The sequence below is a fragment of the Diceros bicornis genome, chromosome 29, assembly GCF_020826845.1.
Source record: "Diceros bicornis minor isolate mBicDic1 chromosome 29, mDicBic1.mat.cur, whole genome shotgun sequence".
NCBI lineage: Eukaryota > Metazoa > Chordata > Mammalia > Perissodactyla > Rhinocerotidae > Diceros > Diceros bicornis.
In genome coordinates, this window is record NC_080768.1 from 28,491,967 (window position 1) to 28,518,354 (window position 26,388).

General features: G+C 35.5%; 1 protein-coding gene across 1 annotated transcript in view; it reads right to left on the reverse strand.

Annotated features, from left to right (window-relative positions):
• Positions 1–8,346: 8,346 nt before the first annotated feature.
• The window catches only part of TEX15 (testis expressed 15, meiosis and synapsis associated), a 98,707-nt gene continuing 80,665 nt past the window's right edge, over positions 8,347–26,388 (reverse strand). The window contains exons 8-11 of the mRNA XM_058525161.1: positions 17,168–24,552; positions 15,074–15,132; positions 12,605–13,872; positions 8,347–9,873 (exon numbers count right to left, since the gene is read on the reverse strand). Of these exons, the coding sequence (XP_058381144.1) occupies positions 9,836–9,873; positions 12,605–13,872; positions 15,074–15,132; positions 17,168–24,552 (8,750 nt within the window). The 3' untranslated portion in view covers positions 8,347–9,835. The remainder of the gene's footprint in view (positions 9,874–12,604; positions 13,873–15,073; positions 15,133–17,167; positions 24,553–26,388) is intronic.

Here is a 26,388-nt window from a genome sequence, read left to right on the forward strand (position 1 = left end):
GGATAGGTGATTGGAGGTGAGGATGAGTGAGGTAACTGATGTTCTGCACAAGCATAGTCAAGCTTCATGGTTCTCCATAGGAGGCATGTTCACAAAATGGTGGTGTTAGCATGATCTGAGGGTGGAATTTCCAGCCCCCTGATGTCAAAGGATCACCTATGGGGCATTCACACAGGCCCAGTTGATGAGTCAGTGGTTGTATCCACCCGAACTGAACAAGGAGTCGACTCTCATTCCTGAAAAACGTAAGCACCTGTTACCATGGTGACCCAAGAATCAGAGATGTTATCTATAGGATGGGCTTTACTAATGCATTATCTAACTACTTTTGCAAACAGACAACCAACTGAGTATAGCTAAAGCAAGCTGGTCCCTGGTTTCACTTCTATGGCCTTATTTAAATCTACTAAATCTGTCACAGGCCAATAAAGTGAAAAATATCCCATAATAAGTCTATTTCTGAGTTTCTAAAATTTTTTTGCTAAAAATTTTTCTAGTTTTTTAACTACACAATATTATTGTTAATATATTAATATTTTATGTATTCATAATATTAACTTTATAACTTACTACTCTCAAGTTTTACCTTAATGTAACTTTACTTATTATCACTAGTTTTCTTTTCTACCGGACAATTGGTAAATCTTTGTCCAATATTAAACCGTAAGGTTTATTTTTCCACTTACAATGTCTTTTATAAGCAACAGTGGTATAATAAAGAATATATTTGGTCTTTGTCCCTAGTTCCCGGCACAGAACTTCCAAAACCCTTGGAATTTCCTGAGAGATAGGAGTGTCTTTGCTATACTAATGAGGTGACTCACGGTGGGCCCCTAGAAAACTTCAGGATGGGGGCTAGTCACCAGAAAGACCAACTATATGACAAGTCAGCCAACTTTGGGCCAGCCTGACCTCAGGGGAGGGGATGGGGCTGGAGATTGAGTTGAATCATGTAATCAATGATTTAATTAAACATGCCTATGTAATGAAACCCCAGTAGAAACTCTGGGCACCAAAGCTCTATGGAGCTTCCAAGATGGTGAACACGTTGATGTGCTGGGAGGGTGAGGCGCCTGGATCCCAGAAGAAGAGGGGGCATAGAAGCTCTGCATATCCCTCCACTCCCAAAGAACTTGCTCTATGTGTTTCTTAGTTTCGTTGTTCCTGACTTGTGTAACTTTATAAAACTATAATTGTAAATGTAGTGTTTCAGTGAATTCTGTGAGTTGTTCAAGCAAATTATTGAACCTAAAAGGGTTGTGGGAACCCCTGAATTTGTAGCCTACTTGGGGTACACCTGAAGCTCGGGGCTGGAGCCTGACGTGGGGACAGTCTTGTGGAGGACTCTGCACTCACTTGTGGGGTCTGTGCTAACTCCATGTAGTGTCAGAATTGAAATGAATTGCAAGACACCCAGTTAGTGTCATGGAATTAGTGACAGAATAGTGTAACACTAAGTTTTTATTTTAATACATCTTTTGACAGTTGAACTTATGACATTTACGGTCTTGGTTACAACTATATTTAGCTTATTGTCATAGAAACGCTTTCAAAAAGTTAAATTTTAAGTTGCTGTAGTCACATGATAATTTTAAAAATAATCCATGTAAAATATACAGCATGGGGCCGGCACTGTGGCTTAGCAGTTAAGTGCGTGCACTCCACTACCGGCGGCCCGAGTTCAGATCCCTGGCGCGCACCGACGCACCGCTTCTCCAGCCATGCTGAGGCCACGTCCCACATACAGCAGCTAGAAGGATGTGCAACTATGACATACAACTATCTACTGCGGCTTTGGGGAAAAAAAGGAGGAGGATTGGCAATAGATGTTAGCTCAGAGCCGGTCTTCCTCAGCAAGAAAAGGAGGATTAGCATGGATGTTAGCTCAGGGCTGGTCTTCCTCACACACACACACAAAATATATAGTATGTTTCATATGCATATAAATATATTGGTACTGTGCTACACATTTCTTTGTTCCTAACTTCTTTCACTAAATGGTGATCATTACTGTATTTAATTTGTAACTAACTTTTAATGTATAGTATTGGGTATGAATCTTTTGTCCCTTTCCCTAATGATGTTTTCCACCTTTCTAATTTTTTGCTGTTCTGACGAGTGTACAGTGGTATCTCATTATAATTTGCGTTTCCCTTGCACTAGTTAGTTTGAAGATCTCCTTATACATTTGTTGGCCATTTGGGCTTTCTCTTCTGTGATTTGCCTCTTCAAATCACAGGATGCCTACTATTTTTGTTTTGTTTGTTGGTTTCCAGGAGTATGTTCTTTATATTAATCCCTAGTCAGTTTTATTTGTGGCAAAGAACGTCTCTCAGTCTGCCATCTCTCTGTGGAGTTCTTTGATTAGAAACTTTTGTTCTCAAATCCATTTTATTTTCCTTTTTGGATCTTAAATCATTTCCTACTCCCAAGTCTACATTTCAGTTTATTAGCTCTTAGTATATATATTCATTCACTGTGAAAAGCAGGGGGAAAGTCAAAGATGTAATCATGAGGAAACATCACACAACCCCAAACTGAGAGACAATGTATAAATTAACTTGTAATTTTCAAAAGGGTCAAGGTATAAAAATCAAGGAAAGACTGGAAACTTCTGAAATGAAATGCAACATGTGATTCTAACCTGGGTCCTTTTGCTGTAAGACTCATTATTGGGACAAATGGTGACAATTATATGGGATCTGAGGATTAGATGGTGGTAATGTATTGGTGTTAATTTCCTGAGTTTGATGATTATATTGTTATGGAGGAGAATTTCCTTCTTTGTAGGAAATGCACACCCAAGTATTCAGGAGTGGGGAGGCATCAAATCAGCAACTTACTCTTACATGGTTCAAGAGTAAAAGTTTTTCGACCTTTGCTGTAAATTTATGATTGTTTCAAAAATATTTTTTTTAGTTCTTACGATCCAAATAGATAACTTGGATAAGATAAAAAACAAATAGGATAAATCAGTAAGCCTTTCCTGAATACTAGTCATTCTGCATGAACAGGAGCCCACTTCCCAATTTTTTAAATAGGAAAAACTACAATGCACACGTCAACCCCAAATTTCCAACCAATTTCCTAAAATGTAACAAAAACATGATAAATCATCCATGTACAAGTAACTAGCTATCATGTTTGAATATAAAATCCTTAAAGCATAGCTTTCTGATCACCAAACAATATGGTTTTATAAATAGTAGCTTTATACATAGAGGTATCTTCTTGTCTATCATAATCACTGTCTCACTGGCTTTGCCTCCTTCTCCACAATTGTCTTCAATGTGTTCTCATCTGGTGTGGGATTCATAATATACCAGGCAAACTAAGGGCTACACGTGAAAGGTTAAATGTGGAACAAAGCCTTTAAGACAAACATACGATAGTTGAGAAAGGTTCACATTGAGTATTAGCTGTGATATCAAGCCACCTATCCTGTTTTTGACACTCGGGCATTTTAAAAAATGTCTGTCATTTTCACATTCTATGAATTTGGAATGTAACAAGACTTTTCCTGTACATCATGTTGTTAAAATGTTACATCAAGTTTGGGGAACTTCAATATTTTTTCCAGTATTAAACTGGCTGAAACTACATCAAGGAATATATACGAACTTTGGGTAATAAAGTCAAGAAGAATCATTAGGGAAATGAAAATCAAAACCACAATGAATTATCATCTCACATCCATTAGGATGGCTACTATAAGAAAAAACGGCAATAACAAGCGTTCATGAGGATGTGGAGAAATTGGATCCCTTGTGTACTGGTGGTGGGAATGTATAACAGTGGAGCCACTACAAAAAAGTATGGTAGTTCCTCAAAAAATTAAAAGTAGAATTACCATATGAATCAGCAATATCATTTCTGGGTATATATCCAAAAGCATTGCAGACCGGGTCTTGAAGAGATATTTGTGCACCAATGTTCATAGCAGCATTATTCACAAAAGCCAAAATGTGGAAGCAACCCAAATGTCCATCAAGGGACGAATGGATAAACAAAATGTGGCACATTCATGCATCACTTGATGGGGATAGGTTCTGAGAAATGCGTCATTAGGCAATTTCGTTGTTGTGCCATCATCATACAGTGTACTTAACACAGACCTAGATGGTATAGCCTACTACACACCTAGGCTATATGGTATTAATCTTATGGGACCACTGTCATCTACGTGGACTGACGTTGACTGAAACATCATTATGCGGCACATGACTGTATATACAATGGAATATTGTGCAGCCTTAAAAAGGAGAGAAATCCTGACACATGCTACAACATGGATGGACCTTGAAGCCATTATGCTAACTGAAATAAGTCAGTCACAAAAAGACGAATACCCTATGACTTCATTTATGAGGTATCCGGAGTAGTCAAAATCACAGAGACAGTAGAAGGGTGGTTGCCAGGGACTGGGGGAAGGGCAAAAGGGGAGTTGTTTAAGGGGTTTAGAGTTTCAGTTTTGCAAAATGTAAAAGTTCTGGAGAGATCAGCACAACAATGCGAATACACTTAACACTACTGGACACTGAAAGATGATTAAGACAGTAAGTTCTCTTATGTGTAATCACAATTAAAAAAAAATAGAAAGAAAAGTTCTACTGGGAAAACTTGAACCAGCGATATGTTTTGTGAGATATGCCTGTACTTCCTTTCACTCCTGTGGCAAACCCAGGGTTGGGCCAAGAGATAATGTAGTCACCATGCTAAATGGATATCTTGTCAAGAATGTGAAGCCTATTGTTTCTCTTTATCAACCTAAAACATTCCATAGGAGGTGGGGTGTGATGTGTGTCTCTTTTACTACCCCATAGTACATACATCCACAAATACAATGTCAGTGGAATGCTTTTAAGTTATAATCATATGTGTCTCCTCCATCTAAAGACCTTAATCTCACCTTTTCAGCATGTATAACTCAAAAAGACTGTTCAAGATTCAGCTTGTGGTTGTCTTGTAAGTATTCCTAAATCCAGTAGGATGATTATACTGTCTTCCTCTTAAGACCTATAGCACCAAGCACAAACATCTATCACACTATTTACCTCACTTGATTTCAATGGTTGGTTTCTCGCATGCCTCTCCCACTCTAACAGACTGTAAGCTCCTTTCCAGCCAGAAATGTCTCGTTGATTTTTCAGTCCCAAATGTCCACCATACTGCTGAGCTCAGCAAGAGGAGGTGTTTCAATAAACATTTCTTGTTTGTAACTTGGTAGTGTACTTACATTGAATGGAATGATTTTCATTTTGTCTTTATGAAAGCAAGCGAATTATTGTCATTCCCACCCTCAAATCTTCTTTGAATTTTTTTTCACTCTGACTTATGTCCAAAAGAAACACTCATGATGAAGTATCATTCACTAACAGATTATTTTTACTTTGCCATTTGATGGGTACCAGCAGAAGGTTATAGGAGAAACTTTTTCATTATTACAGGTTCCTGGATCAAGAACCCAGAAAGCAGGGTAAGAAAGTTAGTTTTTAGTTTGTCCTAATATTTTGCCCTGAAAAATTGCTGAAAGACCACAAAAGTAACATAGCTGACTCAGCAGGTTCTATGTGTGCATTTTCAATAGATGGCATATCTAAAACATCACTTTGTTTTATTTTGTATAGTTGATCTGTAAGAAAAGTTAAGAGGTAGGCACAGCTCTAAGAAACTGTGACTGAAGTGAATGGTCTTGGGATAGTTCTGAAAATACTGAGGGAGGGAAGGAAGGAAGGTAGAGAGCCTGCCTCTCATAAGGGATACGGAGCAGAATAAGCTTCAGGATAACATTTGAAGAGATAAAGTGGGGACAGAGTCAATTTTGAGGAAAGTGATGTTTTCATTAATATTCAGACATGGTTTCAAAACACCTTGGTTGGGAATCAGTGGGTTATCAGTCATTAATTACTTGATTTAGCATAACTCCCAATATGCAAAACACATTCACTTATTAATATAATTAAAATAATTTTAGCCAAAGGACTAGAATTATTTGTATGCACATAGAGCACTTGTTTCTTAATCACACATACAAGAATCTCAAATTACTCTACAGTGAACATTCACACTGTACAGTCTACACTCAAATTTTAAATGAAGGGATTATGTATCAGGTACACAAGCTGATGTCTGGAATTAGAAAAGGAAGTAATATGTCAAAGGAGAGAGATTTAAGAAAGATCTTATATTTTTTGCAAACTAACAATACTGGAAACTATTAACTGATGTTCACAAAGATGATATGAGGTGCAAAAATATCTTGAAGGGCCTTCTGAATGAATTCATTTATAAAATAAACCAATAGTTCCCTTTACGGAATTGATAATAAAGATTAGTTGATGCACACACATATAAACAGAATAGCATACTTTTAGCACAAGTCAGATGTGCAATAATTGCTGAGTGTAAACACAATCTGTAACTAACCAAACATGCTCAACTGACTAGACCAGCCTTCTCAAAACAGATTCTCATATTTTAAAAAAAGAAATGAATCTGTCATAGACAATAAAGGAAACTAGACTTTAAAATGAAAGGAGTTACAAATCCTAAGATAAACACAGTTTCCTGTGACAACAAACTAGAATGCAGTGTATATTAAGAGTTCCATAGGATATTTCAAAGGAGACTTCCTACAAATACCAAAGGGATTCTTTAATGCTTGTATGATTCAGAAATACGAGGGTAACAACAAAGCAGACAGCAGAGTTTACACCCCAAGAAATGAGTAGGATTAATATCCTCACAAAATTCATAATCTCTATCTAACAAGTTCTTTTAAATTTTATTTCCACATTGCATTAGCAATCAACAACCTCTTACCTTCTCAGTTTCTTTTCATTAGCAACTGCCAACTAGGAATCTGCAGTCACTGCTCTTAGAATTGTATTAATCAGAACTAATTTAAAAAATGTTTGTCTTATAGAATAATTTTCTTCCTCCACAATTCTATTTTTCAAACTGCACAGATAACTGGGAGTTCATCATAATAAGCAATATCAATATTGTATGACTTGAAATCAAACTATGCCTGTAAAAAAAGATTTAGTAGTTTTAAAATACCACATATGCCTAAGTTTTTTTATAAGTTTTTTTTCCCCTAACATTATCCCCATTGAAAAGAATATGGAGCTTTACTATATTTTGAAGACTTAAGTTATTACTTTAAGGAATGTTTTTGGGGAAGAAATTAGCCTAAAATGACTTCAATCAAAAGTATAAAAAGCATATATCTCAAACAACTTAGAAGTGAGGATGATATGCTTTGGAAAACTTTTTCCCGGGGCTCAAAAAGTCTCTAATGATAACCAAGACAGTGATGTCAATGAGGCATGAGAGGACACTGAATGAAACTGTTCTACAAAATGAGGTAAAAAATAATTTAAAATATTTATATAACATATGATTGACATTTAAACATTTCATCTATATCCCTTTTTATATATACACTTTTGTGTGTGTGTGTGTGTGAGGAAGATCAGCCCTGAGCTAACATCCATGCCAATCCTCCTCTTTTTGCTGAGGAAGATCGGCCTTGAGCTAACATCTACTGCCAATCCTCCTCTTTTCTCCCCAAAGCCCTAGTAGATAGTTGTACGTCATAGTTGCACATCCCTCTAGTTGCTGTATGTGGGACGCGGCCTCAGCATGGCCAGAGAAGCGGTGCGTTGCTGCGTGCCTGGGATCCGAACCCAGGCCGCCAGCAGCGGAGCACGAGCACTTAACCGCTACGCCACCGGGCTGGCCCTATATATTGAAATTTACCAAAAAACTGTTTTTTGGGGAATCTTCTCATTGGGAAAATGGAGGCATAGCCTTCTATTTGGCTAGCTTCAGAACTCAAGTTTTAGAGGTACTTTTACATTATGTATATTAACAAAAGGCAGAGCGATACAATTAAAATATAAGAATGTGAAAGTTAGTTTACCTCCTCAAAGAGGCCTTCCCTGAACATCTCAGCTTGTATATCATGCAGTCATTCTCTATTCCATTACTTTGTTTTTCACACATCACTTCTTATGATGTGAAACGAATTACTTACATGTTTATTACTTGTCTCTCTTGACTGGAATGACAATTGCATGAGGGCAGAGACTCTGGCTCGTTCTATGAAACTCCAGGCAGTCATGAGGTTGGTAGGAGCGAGAGGCAAGGAGGGAGGGAGAAGGCGGCAAAAGCGGCTGCAGTGGAAGGAGCGCTCCGGCAGTTTATTGGGTCACCTAATTCAGTCAGTTCTCTGTGGGCTGTTTTTCACGTAATGTGTATGTGTAAACCAAGGACTACCCATGTATTTGCTTACTAGTCAAGAAACATAAAAGGAAAAAACCTCCTGAAACTAGAAAGAATTCAGTTTATTCAGATAATTCTCCTTTAGGTTCCAAAACAATAATGTTTACAAACAAGCAGTTTTGTTTATGTTTGCTCAAATTTTATTTTTACTTTTAGAACCAAAACACATATGTGAAGGGCAAGAAACGAAAATGCTCCATTTTTTCATGTTCTGTTTCAAAGTGCAGATTTTTAAATGTAACAATATTTATATGAGGTTTTTTTCATTTTTTTTTGAAGAAATTAAACCTCATGAAATAAAAATATCACAAAGACAGTATCAACAGAATCTGAAAGTTGTTTGAAGAAAGTGTCCTTAATTAGAATATTTAACTTTTGGTTTACCTAAAAACATTTTTAATTATAAATCTGTAACATCTTTCCATAATCAAACATAAACCAAATGGCTGCGTCAAAGTCACTGTTTTGAATAACAGTTGATATTACTGCTTTATACCTGTTCAGGAGTTCTGACTCTTACAGACTATTTTCAAACAAAACAACCATATGGACAAAAAAATATACGTTATTTCCATACTGCTTTAATTCTGTAGTCTCTTTCAAATTCCCTATTTCTTTTAGTTGCAGTTCTTTGCTTGACTTTCCCCTTTTAAAGATCTGTTTGTTAGAGAAGAACTCTAAGTATTCTGAATTCCATCCTATTTGGTTAATGTGACTAAAAAGGCTCAAGCTGGGGGTTCTTAGTGTTTTTCTAAATTGAAAAATTACGAACTGTACAATAAATTGGGCTGAATTACACTCTCTTTGGAAGCCTATGCTAGATAATATAAAAAGTTTGCTAGCATAAAAAGTTTGAGAAAACACTGAAGCTTTGCTATCTGTTTAGACTCAGCCAATACAAGTCTCTTGTCATATTTTAGTGCCCACGAGCAGTGGAGAAAGGTCTACCTAGTGGTGTGGGATCTTTCTGACTGGGATCTTACGGAAAACAGGAATGGCTGTCGGTGAGCAGAGAGGCTGCTGAAGACAATAGTTACACACTACACCTCTGTTGTTCTATGATGTTTATTACAAAGACATTTTTTACTTTTGTGGAATGTTGCAAAGGAAAAAGAAATCTATGCCCACAGCATTAAAAAACTTGTATTTTTGCTGCATTATTTAAATTACTGAAATATAACTAAACTAACAGCATAAGCTAAAGACATTATTTCTTATTATTTGCTATAAAATCATTAAAAGAACCATTTAAATCGTGAAATACAAATACAAAAGAAATAATCTTGTGGAAGGGCTCTTATGGAAAAAGGTGCTAAAATGTGCTTTAATTTCAACATAATGAACCAAAACTGCTTCAAATATAAAACTTTAAAAATCTCTACTCAAGGACCAACACTAAAAATATGCAAATAAAGTTCTCTATCAAAATATATTTTATAAGTAAAAATTATATATTTAAAAATGTTAAAATAAAAAAATACGTAAGTAAAAGATACTTGGAAAAACTTGTTAAATCTCCTTTATTTCAGTAGACAGAAGACTATTTTCAACGTCCTGGCTGAAAGGGTTCTTGTTGCCATGGAACTGGAAGAAAAAAACCACAAAGATTTGAGACAAATTAATGATGCAAACTAATGGTACATAATACTATAGTGGAAAGACCCGAGTTAAGCTAGAGCCAGAGTTCACATTGCACATCTGCCCTTCACTAGCCATGGAATCCTGCGAAAGTTATTTAAGGCTCTCCAAGGAGTAATTTCCTCATCTGTAAAAGAACAATAATATCTCTACATCTCTCTCAGGTATCTTGTGAGAATTAAATGGAAAAAAGGATGTAACGTATCCGGCACATAGGGCTCATTTAGCCCCTTTGTTTAGTTCCATTTATGGTGCTGAACACAAGCATCATGAGCAAAATGGCAATAGATGGGTCATAGGGATTTTCATATCTTTAGAAGACGTAGTTCCTAAAAGTGTGAGAGGCGCTCTCTATGGATTATTTGCATTTATGAAAACTAAAAGATGTGCTTATTGCCTCCTAATTTTTTTAGAGTTATTTTTGGATACTACAATAAGTAGATAATTGTTTCTTTTCCTTTTATTTTCATTTGACTAATATAACCAAGGAGGTAACAATTACAATTTTTGGGAATCAAAGCTGGACTTGATAGATTGAGAGATATCTTTATCATCAGAATAGTTTAATTATTAAGAACAGAAGAAAGCTCAAACTATGAGAACCTTTAAGAAACAATTGGGGGCCGGCTCGGTGGTGCAGCAGTTAAGTGCGAGTGCTCTGCTGCAGCAGCCCGGGGCTCTCAGGTTCGGATGCCGGGCGCGCACCGATGCACCGCTTGTCAAGCCATGCTGTGGCGGCATCCCATATAAAGTAGAGGAAGGTGGGCATGGATGTTAGCACAGGGCCAGTCTTCCTCAGCAAAAAAGAGGAGGATTGACATCAGATGTTAGCTAAGGGCTAATCTTCCTCACAAAAAAAAAAAGAAACAATTACATTCAAGATTTCCTGTTTTAGAAATTAAAGTCTACTTTAATTCATAAGTTTGACCCATCTACTATGCTTGGTGTGTTTATCACAGCAGCAGCAGCAATGTATCAAATTAATCAGAAAGTCATATACTCTTCCACCGCCACCCCTGTTTCTTTCTCCCCTCTATAATTTTTCTTCAGGTTCTGTTTTAAGTGAAAAATTTCCCGTCTTGTTTAAACTCTTGGGTGGGGCAGGGGAGGAAGGGAAAGATACACAGATAATTACCACACCACGTATTACTCACATGCCTTATTATGTGAGAAACACACACACAAAGTACTATGGAAGTACAAGAGGAACTGTCACCTGGGAGACCAGTAAGAAGTTCAATGTGGCTTGAATACAGAGGTGGAAGTGGTGGGAGATGAGGCTGTATACATAGGACTGTGAAGGGCCCTGCATTCCAAGCTAAAATACTTGAATTTTATCCTATTGGTTATAGGGCACCAGAGGCAACTCCAATGTAGAGGTGCTGCTGTGATCAGATTTCTTTCTTTTTTTTGTGTGTGAGGAAGATCAGCCCTGTGCTAACATCTGCCAATCCTCCTCTTTTTTTGCTGAGGAAGACTGGCCCTGGGCTAACATCCGTGCCCATCCTCCTCCACTTTATATGGGACGCCGCCACAGCATGGCTTAACAAGCGGTGCGTCGGTGTGTGCCTGGGATCCGAACCAGCAAACCCCAGGCCACCGCAGCAGTGTGCGCGCACTCAACAGCTTGCGCCACCGGGCCAGCCCCAACTGCTGTGATCAGATTTCTGAATTAGAAATAGAACTTTGTTAACAGGCTACTTCTTGTACAATTCAGATAAATGAATGAATCAATTACTTGAATTAATTTTTTCTAATTATTTGTAAGAGAACCCAGGATTGGGAAACAACTTTTAATTTAAAAGAAATTCTCTAATTTTACTTACAGTATATTTTACCTCTGATGGTAGAATAGTTGGGTGTTAATGGATAACTGCAGTTTTTGCAGAATTACTAACTTCTTAAAATTTTCCTTTACCTCTGGTAAATATACATTTAATTTTAAAAATCTATATTCTAATCATTATATTTTACAAATAGAATTACGTTTAATAGAAAAATTTTTAAGTTCCAGTGGCGAACTACCAAGTTGTTCTACCAACACATTTCAATTAATTCCATTCATTTACACCGAGATATTATATTAGAATACTGACAGAAAGAGAAAGGTTGCTTTATCTGATTGAAGTTTTTTTCCTACCTTGGTTTTTTACTCTTTTTTCTCCACTTATCAAAATAATGTATGTTCACAGTAGGAAATCTAGAAAATACAGAAAAACACTCTCCACACACCCCAAAATTTATCACCCAGAGGCAGACAAGTTAAATGTTGGTGTATTTCATTTCTGTATTCCTATGCATTTCTTTATTTACATAGGTAAATTTATATGATACAGTTTTAAAAACTGTCATTGAAAACTTTTATAAACCCTTTAATGGTTGCATCATATTTCACAGTATAGATTAACTATAATTTACTTAACTATCCCCTAAGGTTGGGTTTTACTGAAGGACAGATTAGTGACATTACCAATTCTTTTTTTTTTTTCAATCTTTGACAACTAGATTTCCACCTGACAACATAATTCAACTCTGCCTGATATTTGAACAATTCTACAAACGTGCACAGAAAAACGACTGCTATATATTATCACTTGTTGTAAATTTCATTTACATAAATGTACAAAGATAAAAGTCAAGACTCAGTGAAGCAAGCATTAAAACTTGTGAAACTCACCAGAAGTCCAAGGAACTTCTGGAAGCACACCTGAATCAGGAGGATAAGGGTATGCATCTTGTGGTAATGGTTGATAGGAGGCATACTGTGAAAAAATCGGCTGCTGAAAATTGTAAGAAATAGGCATTTGAGATGGAAAATACCCAGTCACTGGCACAAAGTCATTTGCTTGTGGCTCCCCTGCAAAGTAACCAAAATATTGAGAGTACAAAAGATTAGAATGTGTATTTTGGACAGTACTTGCAACTGCAGTCAACATCCCAGAAGGAGATGGCTGTACTTCATACGACGTTATCCCCTGGTATGTCTGGGTAATGGAATTGCCATTACTGCTGCTGTAATGATAGACACACCAAGCATAGTAAGGATATGAAGTTCCAAATGAGTGCTCGGAAGAATTATATATTGGGGTACATGCAGACTGTGGAAGTTCATTCCAATACGCTGCAGCATTCTGAGTTAGGACTTTTGAATTTTCATTATTCTGTTGTTCAGAAAAAGAACACTCTGCTGTTTGATTCACATTAAGGGTTATGTTCCCAGATGCTTCAACAGGTATAGTACTGGGATTCAAAGTATCCTTTATATATTTTTCTTTTGATTCAATTTTTGCAGGCTGTGTTTTACTTATGTGCAGAACAGGAATTTTGTTCTGGACAAATATGGGCTCTGGAGAACTTGTACATGTACAATTTTTAACAGATGAATTTAATATTTCATTATCTTGAAGTTCAAAGACAGTGTCATTCATTTCTAAATTGGCATGGATATCCCTCACAAAACGAAAAATAGGCTTTGAGAGCACTGATGCATCAGGCAGAAGGGAAGCATCAGTTCCTGGTTTTACGTGTGAGGGACAAGATTGTTCTGGAGGATCTGGGGAATTCTTAAGAAATTTCTGTAAAAGTGTCTCACGGTCTTTTGAAAATGTGCCTTCCACACTTTTCTGGTCACAAATTGCAAAAGAACAATCTTGCTCATGACTCTCGGTTTCAGCAGCACTAAAATTCACATCTCTTTTCTTCATGCTACTTAAGTCTCCCTGTTTTCCAGTAAGATCTTCTGAAGTATCAGATGAAATATTAGCTAAATCTATTTTGCCCTCTGACTTGGACGTGCAAGTATCTTTTAGGTTCTTTAAAGGTAAAAGTGAGCCGGGTAGTGATCTGTGCATTTCCACCTTTTTTGGAGATACATCATTTCTTTTCAGATTGTCAGATGAACTTGGTGCTATTTCATTTTCAGTTTCAGGATGAGATCTTGTAGTCCTATTAAATGTAACACATAAATACAAAAAACTTTAAATATACAGAGTCACAAAATTTTAATATAAATATATATTTAAAACTTTTATTCAGAAGAGTTCTTGATTTACATTTTCTCTTTCTATTGGCCGTATACAAAAGTAATGTATTTCCCCAGTTTTACTCCCTTGGTTTGAATTTAGATACTTTTCCTGCTGAAGGTGATATACTCCACATTTCAAATATACTTCCAATACATTTGGAAATATACATCTTACGCCACTAGACAACATTCCAAGAGTCATGTGCGCCTGGAAAAGGATTCTAGAAATGCAGTAAATAAAATATTGTATTTAAAGAAGCAAAACCAAATAAGATAGAAATGAAGATGCTTATCTTATTACCTATTACTCATTCTCCTTCATAAGATGGAAAAAAAGATGGAAAAAAATGAAGCTTGTCATAAATTGAAAATCTTACAGAGCTGAATTAAACAAGAGACGGGTCAACAAGTCCAGTGGTGCCACTTCATGTCAAAATGAGAAACATATAAATAATGTAGGGAGTTTTTCATAAAAATACTTAATTCAGTTTAAAGAATTAGCTTTTATTTTGAAATCGTGTTCTTCCTATATTATGGTGTTAAAACATCCTTTCACGAAACATAGTGTATTTATAATGTGTGTGCGTGTCTATGACTAAGTTTCCACTTAGTTATATAAGTTGGCAATTTATATCTTTTTAATCAATTTTGAAATGTGACTCATATATAAAATCCTAAGTTTCAAATTCAATCTAATCACCTGTCCTATTCTTTTATGCCCTTTTTAGTAAGCCAGTCACTAAGCCCCATCAATTCTTTAAATAATGTCTGTAAACTATGAATTTTACTCTCTTATCTTGTAAAACATCACTCTTTTCTAAGCCCTGGCTGACTTACCACTTCTAACTGTACTCAGAATCTCCTTACCTTTAAATCACTGAAAACACACATTTCACAGGACATTACTCTTCAATACTTACAGAATAAAGTTCAAACTCCTTAGGCCTCACTTAACACACTGCATAATCTGAAACAACCTTCTCCCTCCTTAGCTTACTCTTGTCCCCTAAGTTACATGTATGATCCAATAGAGGTATATAAATAAATGTTTTAGTCTTGTTCCTTAATATGTACTCAATTCTGTTTAGTTTTTCTGCAGACAGGGCTGATGGCAACTCCTACCTCGGATGCTTGAATGCTGCTATTTCTCTGTTGATTTCTGTGACATCTTTCATGTTAATCTATGTTTAAAAGATACAAAAAAAACCCTACATTGGTGATGGTTTAAAATATCATATAAATATTTATTATTTAACATCAGATATTTGCAATTGCTTGTTCTGTCATCATCTAAAACACATTGTCTAAAAGTACATTCATTAATGATCTTCTCCTTCAAAAGAAACCAGTGACTCTGCTGGACTTCCCATATTTCATAAATGTTTTGAGAAACTTTTTTAAAAAGCAATTTGCAACATTCTTTTTGTCTCCACACCTTACAACAAATCTCGGAGTCCATTGATAACTGCTCCCTCTTTTATACTCTTTTCAGTAAACCAGTCACTAAGCCCCACTGGAAGTAATGTCTGTCAAATATGAATTTTCCTTTCTTATTCTGTAAAACAGCCCCTTTTCTAAGACCTGGATGACTCACTACTTCTAACTGTACTCAGAATCTCTAATCTTTAAATCACTGAAAAAACATATTTCACAGGACACTACCCTTCAATACACATGGAATGAAGTTCATACTCCTTAGCCCTATATTTAAGACATTCTATAATTTAAAACATTATTCTTCTCCATCCGTAGCTTAGTCTTGTCCACTAAGTTAAATTTTTTGTTCTAGACTTAATTTTAAACTCATTTCTCAAACAATGTCAATAAGCATTGTGTCTGCTCCTATTTTCCATAACTTACCCTCTTCATTTTCACCTTCATCTGATAACATTTTTTCCTTTAAGGCAAAGCTTTGGTCTGTGTTCTTCCATGAAATTAATAAACGTTCTCTAACAGTCTAATTTTTTTTTTTGCTTTTCTTCTTAAGAAAAAGCACTTTACTCAATGTAGAGTACAAAACTTGTGTTCCTGTTGTGTTTTAAAAGTATGTTTATAAACTGGTTGTTTATTAAGCATTTTGATATAAACAGTGCAATAAATGATCTGTTTCTTAATCTCGAAACTTGTTTAATGAATACAATTAGGGTAAGCTGAGAAAGAATTTTACTTTTCATTTTGCATACAGTGAAAGGAGAAATTCTCGAAAAATTTTAAGAGAAGCCTCTGAGAGTAGAGTAGGGCAACTGTTGGTATGGGCTCTGGAGCTAGACTGCCTGTTTTACATCTGGGCTCTCCCACTCACTAACTCTGTGACCTTGGGAAAGTTACTTAACCTTTCTATGCCTCAATTTCCATACCTTTAAATAAGATAATAATAGTGCCTACATCATATAGATTTTGTGAGAAATAAAGAGTTAATATTTGACAGTTGTTAGAACTGTGCCAAGTACATAATAAATGCTGCATGAAATTTGTTAAATAAAATATATTTATGTAGGACTTTCAACTCCTTCATAATCATCTATTTAAAAATATGTGTCCTATTTCTCCATTTGGATAATGGTTAAGAACACAGGCTCCATTAGCCAGTTTTTAATATTCACTGCATTGGGTATAGCCTTGTTATATAGAAGCAACTCAATAAATACGTGGTCACTCACTTAACTCACATTCATAATATTGGACTTTCCCTTTACAAGTTATTAAAATTCACATTCTTCCAAGAAATGTTTTCTAAATTAAATAATTTATTTAACTTGTAAGTTTAAAAGTAAACATTTGTGGGCCGGCCCCTTGGCTTAGCAGTTAAGTGTGTGCACTCCGCTACTGGCGGCCCGGGTTCGGATCCCGGGCGCGCACCGACACCGCTTCTCCGGCCATGCTGAGGCCGTGTCCCACATACAGCAACTAGAAGGAAGTGCAGCTATGACATACAACTATCTGCTGGGGCTTCGGGGGAAAAATAAAAAAGAAAAAAAAAAAAAAAGTAAACATTTGCAAGGTATCTCTCATATATAGAATCATTTATATAATTTTATGGATAATAAGAATTGTTTAATCCAATATTTTAGTTAGTAAATTCATTTTGCAAGGCAATATTTAAAGCATTCTCAATTTTTACAATTCTGCAAACTACGTGTTTGTATGCTTACTTAAAGAGTAGACTTGTTCTCAAAAAGAATACTTACATAGCATTTGTTTTAAAATATTTGTTACCTTTTGTTTTTTACAACTGGAAACAGTAGTATTTTTCTCTTGTTCCTGAGAGTCTTCCCATTTGTCTACAGCTAAAGGTCGTTTTTTAGAGGAATTTGAAACGTTTTTCATTATGCACTCTGAAACTGAAGGCACCTTCATACAAGTACTGGATTTATTGATACTCTTTCTAGGTTTTACATGAATATTCATTTTTTCTTTTCTCTTCAGTTGGAAAGTCTTCTTTCTGTTATGTAGCATTTGGCATAGGATAAAGGAAATGGTTAATGTAGCATTTTTAGCACATATTATCTTCATATGTTCAATAGTTTTCATGACTTTCATAATATGGGCCATTTTCCCTAAATCTTTCCGAGGGGCAGCCATTATATTTTTGAGCAGTGTAGAAAACTGATTGTAGTTGTATTCTAACTCTGTCAGAGTGCTTCCATAATTTATGGATGCTATATAAGGCACAAAGTCAATATATGTGGAAATGGAATACTTAGATTTCTTTAGAAGTTTTTTTATTTCTGAAAGTTCTTCAAGTTCTCTTGAAAACAAATGAAGAGCATAAGAGCAATTAACAGCTTCATTATATTTGTAGATAATATCCAGATCTTTTTTAAGTTCAGAAATAGAAGTCTCTATCACTCTCCAAAGGCAATCTGTTGAGTTATCTTTAAGAAATGAAAAAGAAGCCATTTTTTCTTGGCAGCAAACCAGCTCAGGAAGAAGTGACAAATCAAACCAAAGCATACCTCGAAACCTCTGTTTGTCTAGTTTTTTTGCCATTGAGTTTTTAAGAAAATGAACTGTTTCAGAGAGCATGACAATGTCAATATAGGTTTCAATGGCTGCAGGTTTTAAAATTACAGCCTCGTGGTTATGGTTTTTCAACATGTCCACAACGTTTTCTTCAGTGATGAAAATATTATCTATGTTATCTTCTTGCAGCCTCTGAAAGGATTTTTTTAAAATTTCTAAGTGATCAGTACACCTCAAGGTGAGTTCCTGTAATTTTTTCAAGTCTGCAAATTCAGCCTGATCCAATATTTCACTAATAAAACAGATATCTGGGTGTGAAAGCAAAGTACTGTTAAACCTACAGTTTCCTATGCTAATTGCTGCTTTGTTTACTAGATCATCTGACTTTCTGGAAGCAATTATAGTATTCTCCTCAAACCCAATATTGGAATTTTGTTCACTGCTTAAATCTTTAGACAACGTATCATATATTTTCTGCAACTTAGAAAAAGCATATTGATTCATTCTGAGTAGCATTTCTTTGTTCTTCTTTCCCGAGTATTTTTTGCTGAAAGATCGTCTCCTCTCTTTCCAAACAAGACTTTTTGCAGCATCAAAAAAGATATGTTCCAGACCATAAAGAGATATTTTAATACTTAGTGCCTCATTGCTCTTGATAAAATTAACTTTTGAGGCAATCATTTCTATGATAATCCACAGATGGTCTTGTTTTCCCGGATAGGAATCAACTTTAGGAGAGTCTCCATACATACTTATCAGTTTTAAAGTACTTTTTCTTAATGTTTCTAGGTCTCCTAAACTATCTCCAAAGTTAACTCCACAGGTAAATGGAACAGAAAGAGAAAAGTCAAAGCAATCAGAACAATGCTTCATTATTGCTTCACACTCATTAATCTGCCGTTTGTAGTTTAAGAACGCGTAGTATGAATTGTTTTCTCTTTTAGTTTCTTCAAACAATTCAATTAATTGATCAAGATAGTTCTGCAACTCACAGAACGCATTATATTTTAACCTTCCTTGAAAAGCAGGATAGAAATTGGATTGTTGTTGAAATCCACGTGGTCTGCCAAGCAGCTCGCTGTACAACGACTCATCATACCAAAGCAAGCTTCGAAATGTGGGTTCACCTCCTAAGAGCCTTTTTTTGTTTTCAATGAATTGAATAGTTTCCATCATCATTTGGAGTTCTACCAGGGAGTCAATAGCACACGGTTTTAATTTGTGTTTGCAATTATTCCACAGGTTTTGCTCTACCAATAGTTCTCTTGAAATCAGGATTTGTTCAACTGAACATTCCTGCTTTCTTTCAAATGCTTCAACAAATAAAGGGAGAATATTTCGACAAACATTCCTTTCTTCCTGTAGAGTCTGCAAAGAGGATGCTTCATCTGCCCTCCTCAAAATTTGAGTAAGCCTAACTGTAAGAGCCGAATGATTAGCTGAGCAATGTTTTTCTTTTAATTCATTCACATATGATGTAGGCTTCTTCTGAGGAGTAGTGATTTTGGAAGTTGCAGAGTGGGCATGTAAAACAGGCATATGATTCATTCCTATAACGCCTGGTATGGAATTACAGGCTATTTCTGAATGCAATATAGAGTCAGAATGAGAGTCATTATTCACTTTAACTCCCCGTTCTTTCTCTCTTTTGTTAGGCTGATTAGAAATTGTGTTATTCAAAGAGACTGCCTCAGTAGCATTTTTAATGCTTAGATGAGAATCAATCAAGTTATTTTTAATTGTTTTCTCACTTAAGCAGGAGGATTCTTCTAAGATCTTATTCTTTTGATTTTTGTGCTCAGTCTTAACAGTTGATCCTTCAGGCACACTTTTTTTGTGAATTAAATCTTTTCCTTGTTCTGCTTGTTTAACTTTCCACATTTTTCTGTCCTGAATGTTTTTCTTGGAAATACATTTTTTGGAAGAAGAATCCTTTATATTGTCTTTTAAGGGCAGAGAACTATCACTGGAGAACAGTTTCTTCATTGTATTTTCCCCATGACATTTATTTTCTTCATTTACTGATGTGAGACCCAACTCAGAATTCTCAATAACATTTGTTTCATTTCCATCTATATGGAAGCAATTACTTGAAGAGCACTGTTCTGTCTTTAGAAGTTCTTTTCCACCACATTCTTGCTGATAGGGCGGTACACTGGTGGATGTTGCAAAAGAATCGATAGGAAAAATTCTCTGTTTATCCAAATAGTGAGATTCTCCCTCACTATCTGTCACTAAAGTGGTTGATAACTGAGGAATACTGTTAGACTTCTTACTTGATATCAGAGTTAGATTTAACGGGTTCATAAAGAAGTTTCCTGTAATAATGCCTGGTTCGGAGTTCTCATTAGGAGCTATCCATTTCTCTACAGGAAAATTTACTTCCAGGTTGCCTTTATAACCAGATAAAATAAGGTTATCTGGTTTGTAGATATCAACATCTAAAAAGTGCTTCACATTTGATTCTAAGACTGAAATAACTATGTCAGTTTTCACCTTTGCGTCAGCCATACAAGTTGCATCATAATTTTTGTCTGTGCTAAAACTTACATTGTTTTCTTTTATGCAACTTACAGATACTGAATTACTTTTGTTTATTACTTCATTAGCCTCAGAATTGTTTTCCTTTGTTGCATCTTTAATATTATGTGCTGAATGGTTCTCAAGCTCTTCATATTTACTAATGTTAGATAAAAACTTTTTGTCAGTTTGATTTTCTTTTTTAGTTAGTTTCGCATCTGGGCATCCTAGGGAAAACAAACACCCAGTTTTTCCAGAAAAGGGTTGAAGTTCTGATGATCTTGGATTTCTCATACTGCTATTGTTATAAGTTGACTGACTTGTACTTTGGGAGGTGGAACACAGGGGTAACTGTGATTCAGGATACTCTTGATCACAAAATTCTCTCATGTGAATAGTGGTATGACTTCTAGAGACACTGCTGGCCACATTTTTCTTAGAAAGGCACTCTGTACTTCTCTCTCCACTTGTTTTATAAGACTTGTGTTTTGATACAGGAGTTAATGATTTATCAACTTCAAATCCCAAAGCTCTTTTCTCTCCTGGTTTGTCGTATTTTCTTTTTGACAAGAAATGCTTAGGAGAATAATATCTTCTTTCAGACATAGAACTATAACCATGAAGGTCACAACTTTCCCAGAAATTATTGCATATTATTGCATATGATTTTGGTAATGGGCCTTTTCTCTTTTCTCCCACTTTAGCTATAAGCTGCAAAGATGTGTGAACTCTTCTATGAGCTTTTTTTAAGTGAAGAACAGCTCTGTCAAGTCTTCTGGAAAGACGTTTGCTTTTGCATAAAGATGCTTCACTATTTAGAATATCCAGGACACTCCTAATGTGTTTTTCTGACAGTGAAAAGGTCTTAATTCGTCCTTGGGATAACGCAGAAAAACATTCAGATGAGCCTTGACTGGTTAGCTGCTGCTGCTTCTCACTAATTTCGTGATGTCTTAAATCTTTACGTGGTATGTTCTGGTCCCTAAAAAGTGTATGTGGCTTTCTTTTGCTAATTCTTGCTTCTGTGTCCTTCTTACTTCTAGCATCAATACAATCAGTTTTTGACCTTGTCAAGGAACATCTGCTTTCGTTATTTATTGTTGTGACATTAGAAGGTTCAGTAAGCAAAGGTTCACTGTTTTGTTCTTCAGACATCTGATTCACATGTGTATTACGACTCAAGTTAAAAGAAAGTGAGATTTCAGATTTACTCACTGGTTCTGAGTCATGCCTCATGTTACCAAATTCATCTTCACGTGAATAATCTAAATTTTCACCAGAACACTGGGAGTAAATTCTAAACTTTGGAACTTCTCCCTCTTCCTCATTTATTTCTGGTTTTGTGGCTTCAGTTATATATTTGCAAAAATTATCTTTCAATGCAAGGGATTCAACAGTGGGACTGTCTCCTGGCATAAATATATTAGTAATGCTAACTTGAAGATCTGGAAGTAAAACTGGGTTGAAGAGCTGTGCTTTGATTTTTTGTGTAGTGGAATAAAGAGAATTACTTTCCTCAGAGTAATGCTGATCACTGTTCTCTCTTCTTGTGGTGCTTTTTAAAACTTCTGTCTCCCCATTACTGCTTGTCGACAGACCTTCCCAATCTATACGAGACTTCAGAGCCTCATATGAGGCCCCAAATTCTTCACACAGTACACTTCCATGGCTATGAGTATCTTGTTGAAATAGAAAAGCATAATCACACTGTTCTGATCCAACTTCAATCTCATTTTCAAAACTTAGAAGAACTGGGTTGTCACTTATTGATTGATGACACGAGTCGTGTAATTTATTTTTACCCACATCCATTTCACAATCAGAAACCCTATGTGTTACTAACAAACCAAAATCTGGACTCTCAGAAGAACAAGTTTCTTTAAACTGGTATCTCTGGTGATACTCATGATTTGTGCCTAACGCAGGCATCACAGTATCAGCTATCTGTACTGCCGCATTTGAGGCTACATGCACTGAAGAATCTGAAATCACAGGAAATGTTGTGGAAGCTAAATGTTCTACACTCCTTCCAGTATTTTGAATATCTTTTTGTTTTATGACACTGACACTATCTCCACTTTCTAACAATGCAGTTTCTGTTGATACACACTTTTTTCCCCAAGTCAAATTTAACGTAGTACAAAAACCTTCGGAACTCAGAATTTCTACACTATTGTAATTTTTATTCTTCCTCCTTTCACCCATATTGGTGAAATTTTTGTTTGTATGAAAACTCTGCTTCTCATCTCCATATATATCCTCTATGCTGTTTTCTGCAGATGAAGCAATGTCTTCTTCTTTAGCCTCATTTTGGTTTGCTTTATCTCTTTGTTCTTTGAAATCAATATTCAGGTGTATATCATTGTTCAACTGAGCATTACAGAACTGAGTATAATCTTGACCTTTATCGTCAATTTGAGAAGTTTCTTTGCAGTCTCTTTGAATGTTCTCTAATGACAATGGATCATTTTGATTTTCTCCACGGACACATATATGTTCTCTAGCTATGTTGCAAACTGAATTGTCACGAGCTGTCTTAGTGTCATGAGACGAAATAACTGTATCAATTGGCAGTTCTTTGGCTGGAGGAATGTCTTTTGCTTCCTGGAAAGCATCAGTCATAATGCTAACACAATTCTGATTTGGTTTTTCCAATTTCAGTTCCATTAGGTTTTGATAAATCCCAAAACTTGTATGAATGTTATCTTCATATTCCAAAGAGTATTGAGGATGCTTTTGTGAAAGGTTCCCTCCTCTTGGAGTAAGACTGTTTTGTAACTCCAAAGCTAGATGATCTAGCTCATACTTACGCTTTGTGGTAGATGTGGAAGATTTTGGTATTTCTAACTCTTGTGTAATTAATATTTGATCACAATTTTTTCCAGAAGAATCAGGACTCTCAACCTCTTTGAATTCTTCGTGCAAAGAAATGTAATTATCTACTGGACTGATTTTTGTTTCATTAGTAAAATAATTATCAGTTTCTTTCCACCAATTTTGCTTTTCTCTTTGTTTCAAATTGTCTTCTGGGCCAGTGAAGTGTCTCATCTTTCTAGTATTTTGAATGTACTCATGTATGCTTTCTTTGCTTTGGAGTGGAAGAACTGTCGCCATCTGGTGACCAGTCTGATAGTTAGTTTCTAAATTAGAGGACTGTGATTCCCGAGAGACGTGACTATTGTACCCTTTGTTGGAAGTATTCACTGATTCATAAGAGTTGTGTGGCTCACTGTTTTGTTCAATTAAAAGTGGGATGTTGCTTCTCTGTTGGGATCTCTGGGCTTTTTCCTCGCTGTGGTTTTGGTTCTCAACTTCTGCAACTACATTTGACAAACACATTGGGAAGGAAAAATTGTCTTGGCCCTCATGTTGTCCTGCCAAGGTAATTATATTAGAAGGTGTATAATTACAGCTGTTAGAGCCCATGGTGTGAGCCTGAGACTGTGAATCATCAAAAGAAACTGCAAAGCCAGGGGCATCCAAACAATTAGTAAGAATAGCATGATCACCAGGCATGACTTTAGATGAGGAGACAGAATTAATTGGCATAGATGTTAGGTTTATTTCTGAATTAACAACATCTAAACTCTTCTGAAATGGCAAAATCTCATTTAAACCTGTAATATTATTATGTTTTTCCACGCTTTCTTCTCTCCTCATCAGTCTTGGGTCTTTGATGAGTTTTGAAGTAATAACTGTGCTCGAATCAATATTGTTATGAACTGGAAAAGCAGCAGAAAGACCACTTAAAATATTTTTAAGTTGTGTCAAATCTAACAAGAGGTCACCACTAACACTTTCTCTGGTATCACTGGGAATAAATGAAAGAGCTGAATCTTGCGCATGTACTTGAGAAGTATCTCCACATTCTGCTACATTGTGCTCCATCTGTCCACTGTGTGTTTCAAGCACAGAAATATTTCCATTCTGCACATTTCCATAAGAATTAGAAATATTTGAGTCGGGAGGATTTATCTCTGAATTTAGTGTATTGCATGAACAGTTTTCTTGAACAAATGGATCTACAGGTTTCCTGAAATGCTCAAAGATGACAGTAGCATCTTTTCCTTTTCCAATTCTTTTAGCCACTGTACAGTTATTCAGAGAGCATGTTCTTTCTGTGGAAATAATAAGACAATAAGGAAAAATACAAGGAAAAAGTGTTTCTACAGACTACTCTATTAATATAAGTATTAATACAAAAATGTCATGAGCAATTTTAACTGAAAGTTCATCAAATAATCTAATAATGGGCCGGCCCCGTGGCTTCGCGGTTGGGTGCGTGCTCCGCTGCTGGCAGCCCGGGTTCGGATCCCGGGCACGCACTGATGCACCGCTTCTCCGGCCATGCTGAGGCCGCGTCCCACATACAGCAACTGGAAGGCTGTGCAACTATGACATACAACTATCCACTGGGGCTTTGGGGGAAAAAAACAAAAAATAACCTAATGATAATTAAAATATGTTCTCAGCAGAAAAAGCAAAAAGAGAAGAGGATGAATAACATACCAATAAAGTATAAATGATGTAGCTTGAAATTCTGTCCTAGTCTAGGAACCTTACAAAAAAACTATTTGCCATAAAAAAACTGGAATTCTGACAAATACTAAGAAATAGAAAAATTAAATATAAATAAAAACATGTTCATAGACTACATATTTCTTATATTAATTTCCTACATTCAGATATTTAACAATAGAATTTACATATTAATAGCCAAAACTGTCTCCCTCTATCTACTGTTACCTTGCTTCTTTTCCCTCTAACATAGAACAACAAAAATGAAAGGAAAGGGGAATGAGGTGGAGAATTTGGGGGGAAAAGATCAAAAAGGTTGCACAAAATCCTTCCCAGGAGCCAAAGCAAACCACTACCCCTGCTTCATAGTGAAATACGTATTCTTGAAAATAATATATGCAAATAAAACCTAGACAAGAAAAGCAAATTTTCTTTTATAACTTACAGAAACTTATTCCTAAAATTTCATAAAGAACTTCATGTAATAACAAAGGAACTTATAACAGTGTGTATTTAGCAAGTAAAATGTTCACAAAGCATTCATAGCTGAGTAATACCACAAAAATACCTACATTAAAACAGAAATTAATGATGAGAAATTGCCTGTGAGATTTATGACACATATGAAGTTATAATCATATCACTGGGAAGTACCATGAGGTTCTTTTTCACAATACATTAAAAGATACCTTTGTTGAAGTTTTCTAAATTCTATAACCATTTGTCATTATACTTTTTAATTACAGTAAGCTATAGTGGAAATATGACCACAAATAGAGATGTAGTTCTTAAAAGTGAGAGCTACAGCAGAAAAAAGGAAAGGTGGATCCCTATACCTCTTTATACCAAAATACAATAAATTTCATTGTAAAAAAAAATAAAACCAAAAATGTATTGGAAGAAAACGTGGAAGGATAGTTTTATAATTGCGAGGTAGGAAAGTAGTTTTTAAGCACGACTGGAAATCAGAAAACCAAAAATAAAAATATGATGTCAATTACATATAAAATAAATATTTTAATAGGTCAGAATGTGTGATAAACAAAACTCAGAAGGTTAAACTAGTAAAAAGTATATTGTGCATGAGACAAGTTTACAACATAATTACATATATATTAGAATATATAAAGAGTACATAGACATCTTCAAAAGATTAATAGAGAGACAACACAATAGAAAAGTGGGCAAACGTATGAACAAGAAAATAACAGATTAAATAAAAATTTTCAACACAGAAAGATCTCTAACCCCACTAAATAAACAATAAGATTCATTTAAAAAAAGTTTTTAGAGTGGCAAAGATTTTGAAGGATAATTAATACTCTGCAAATGTAAGCACTCTTTATACTGTTCATGGGAGTATAAACTGGTGGTAATTTCCTAGAAAGTAAATCTATAGCATTCATTAAAATGTAATGTATAATCATCTATACCCA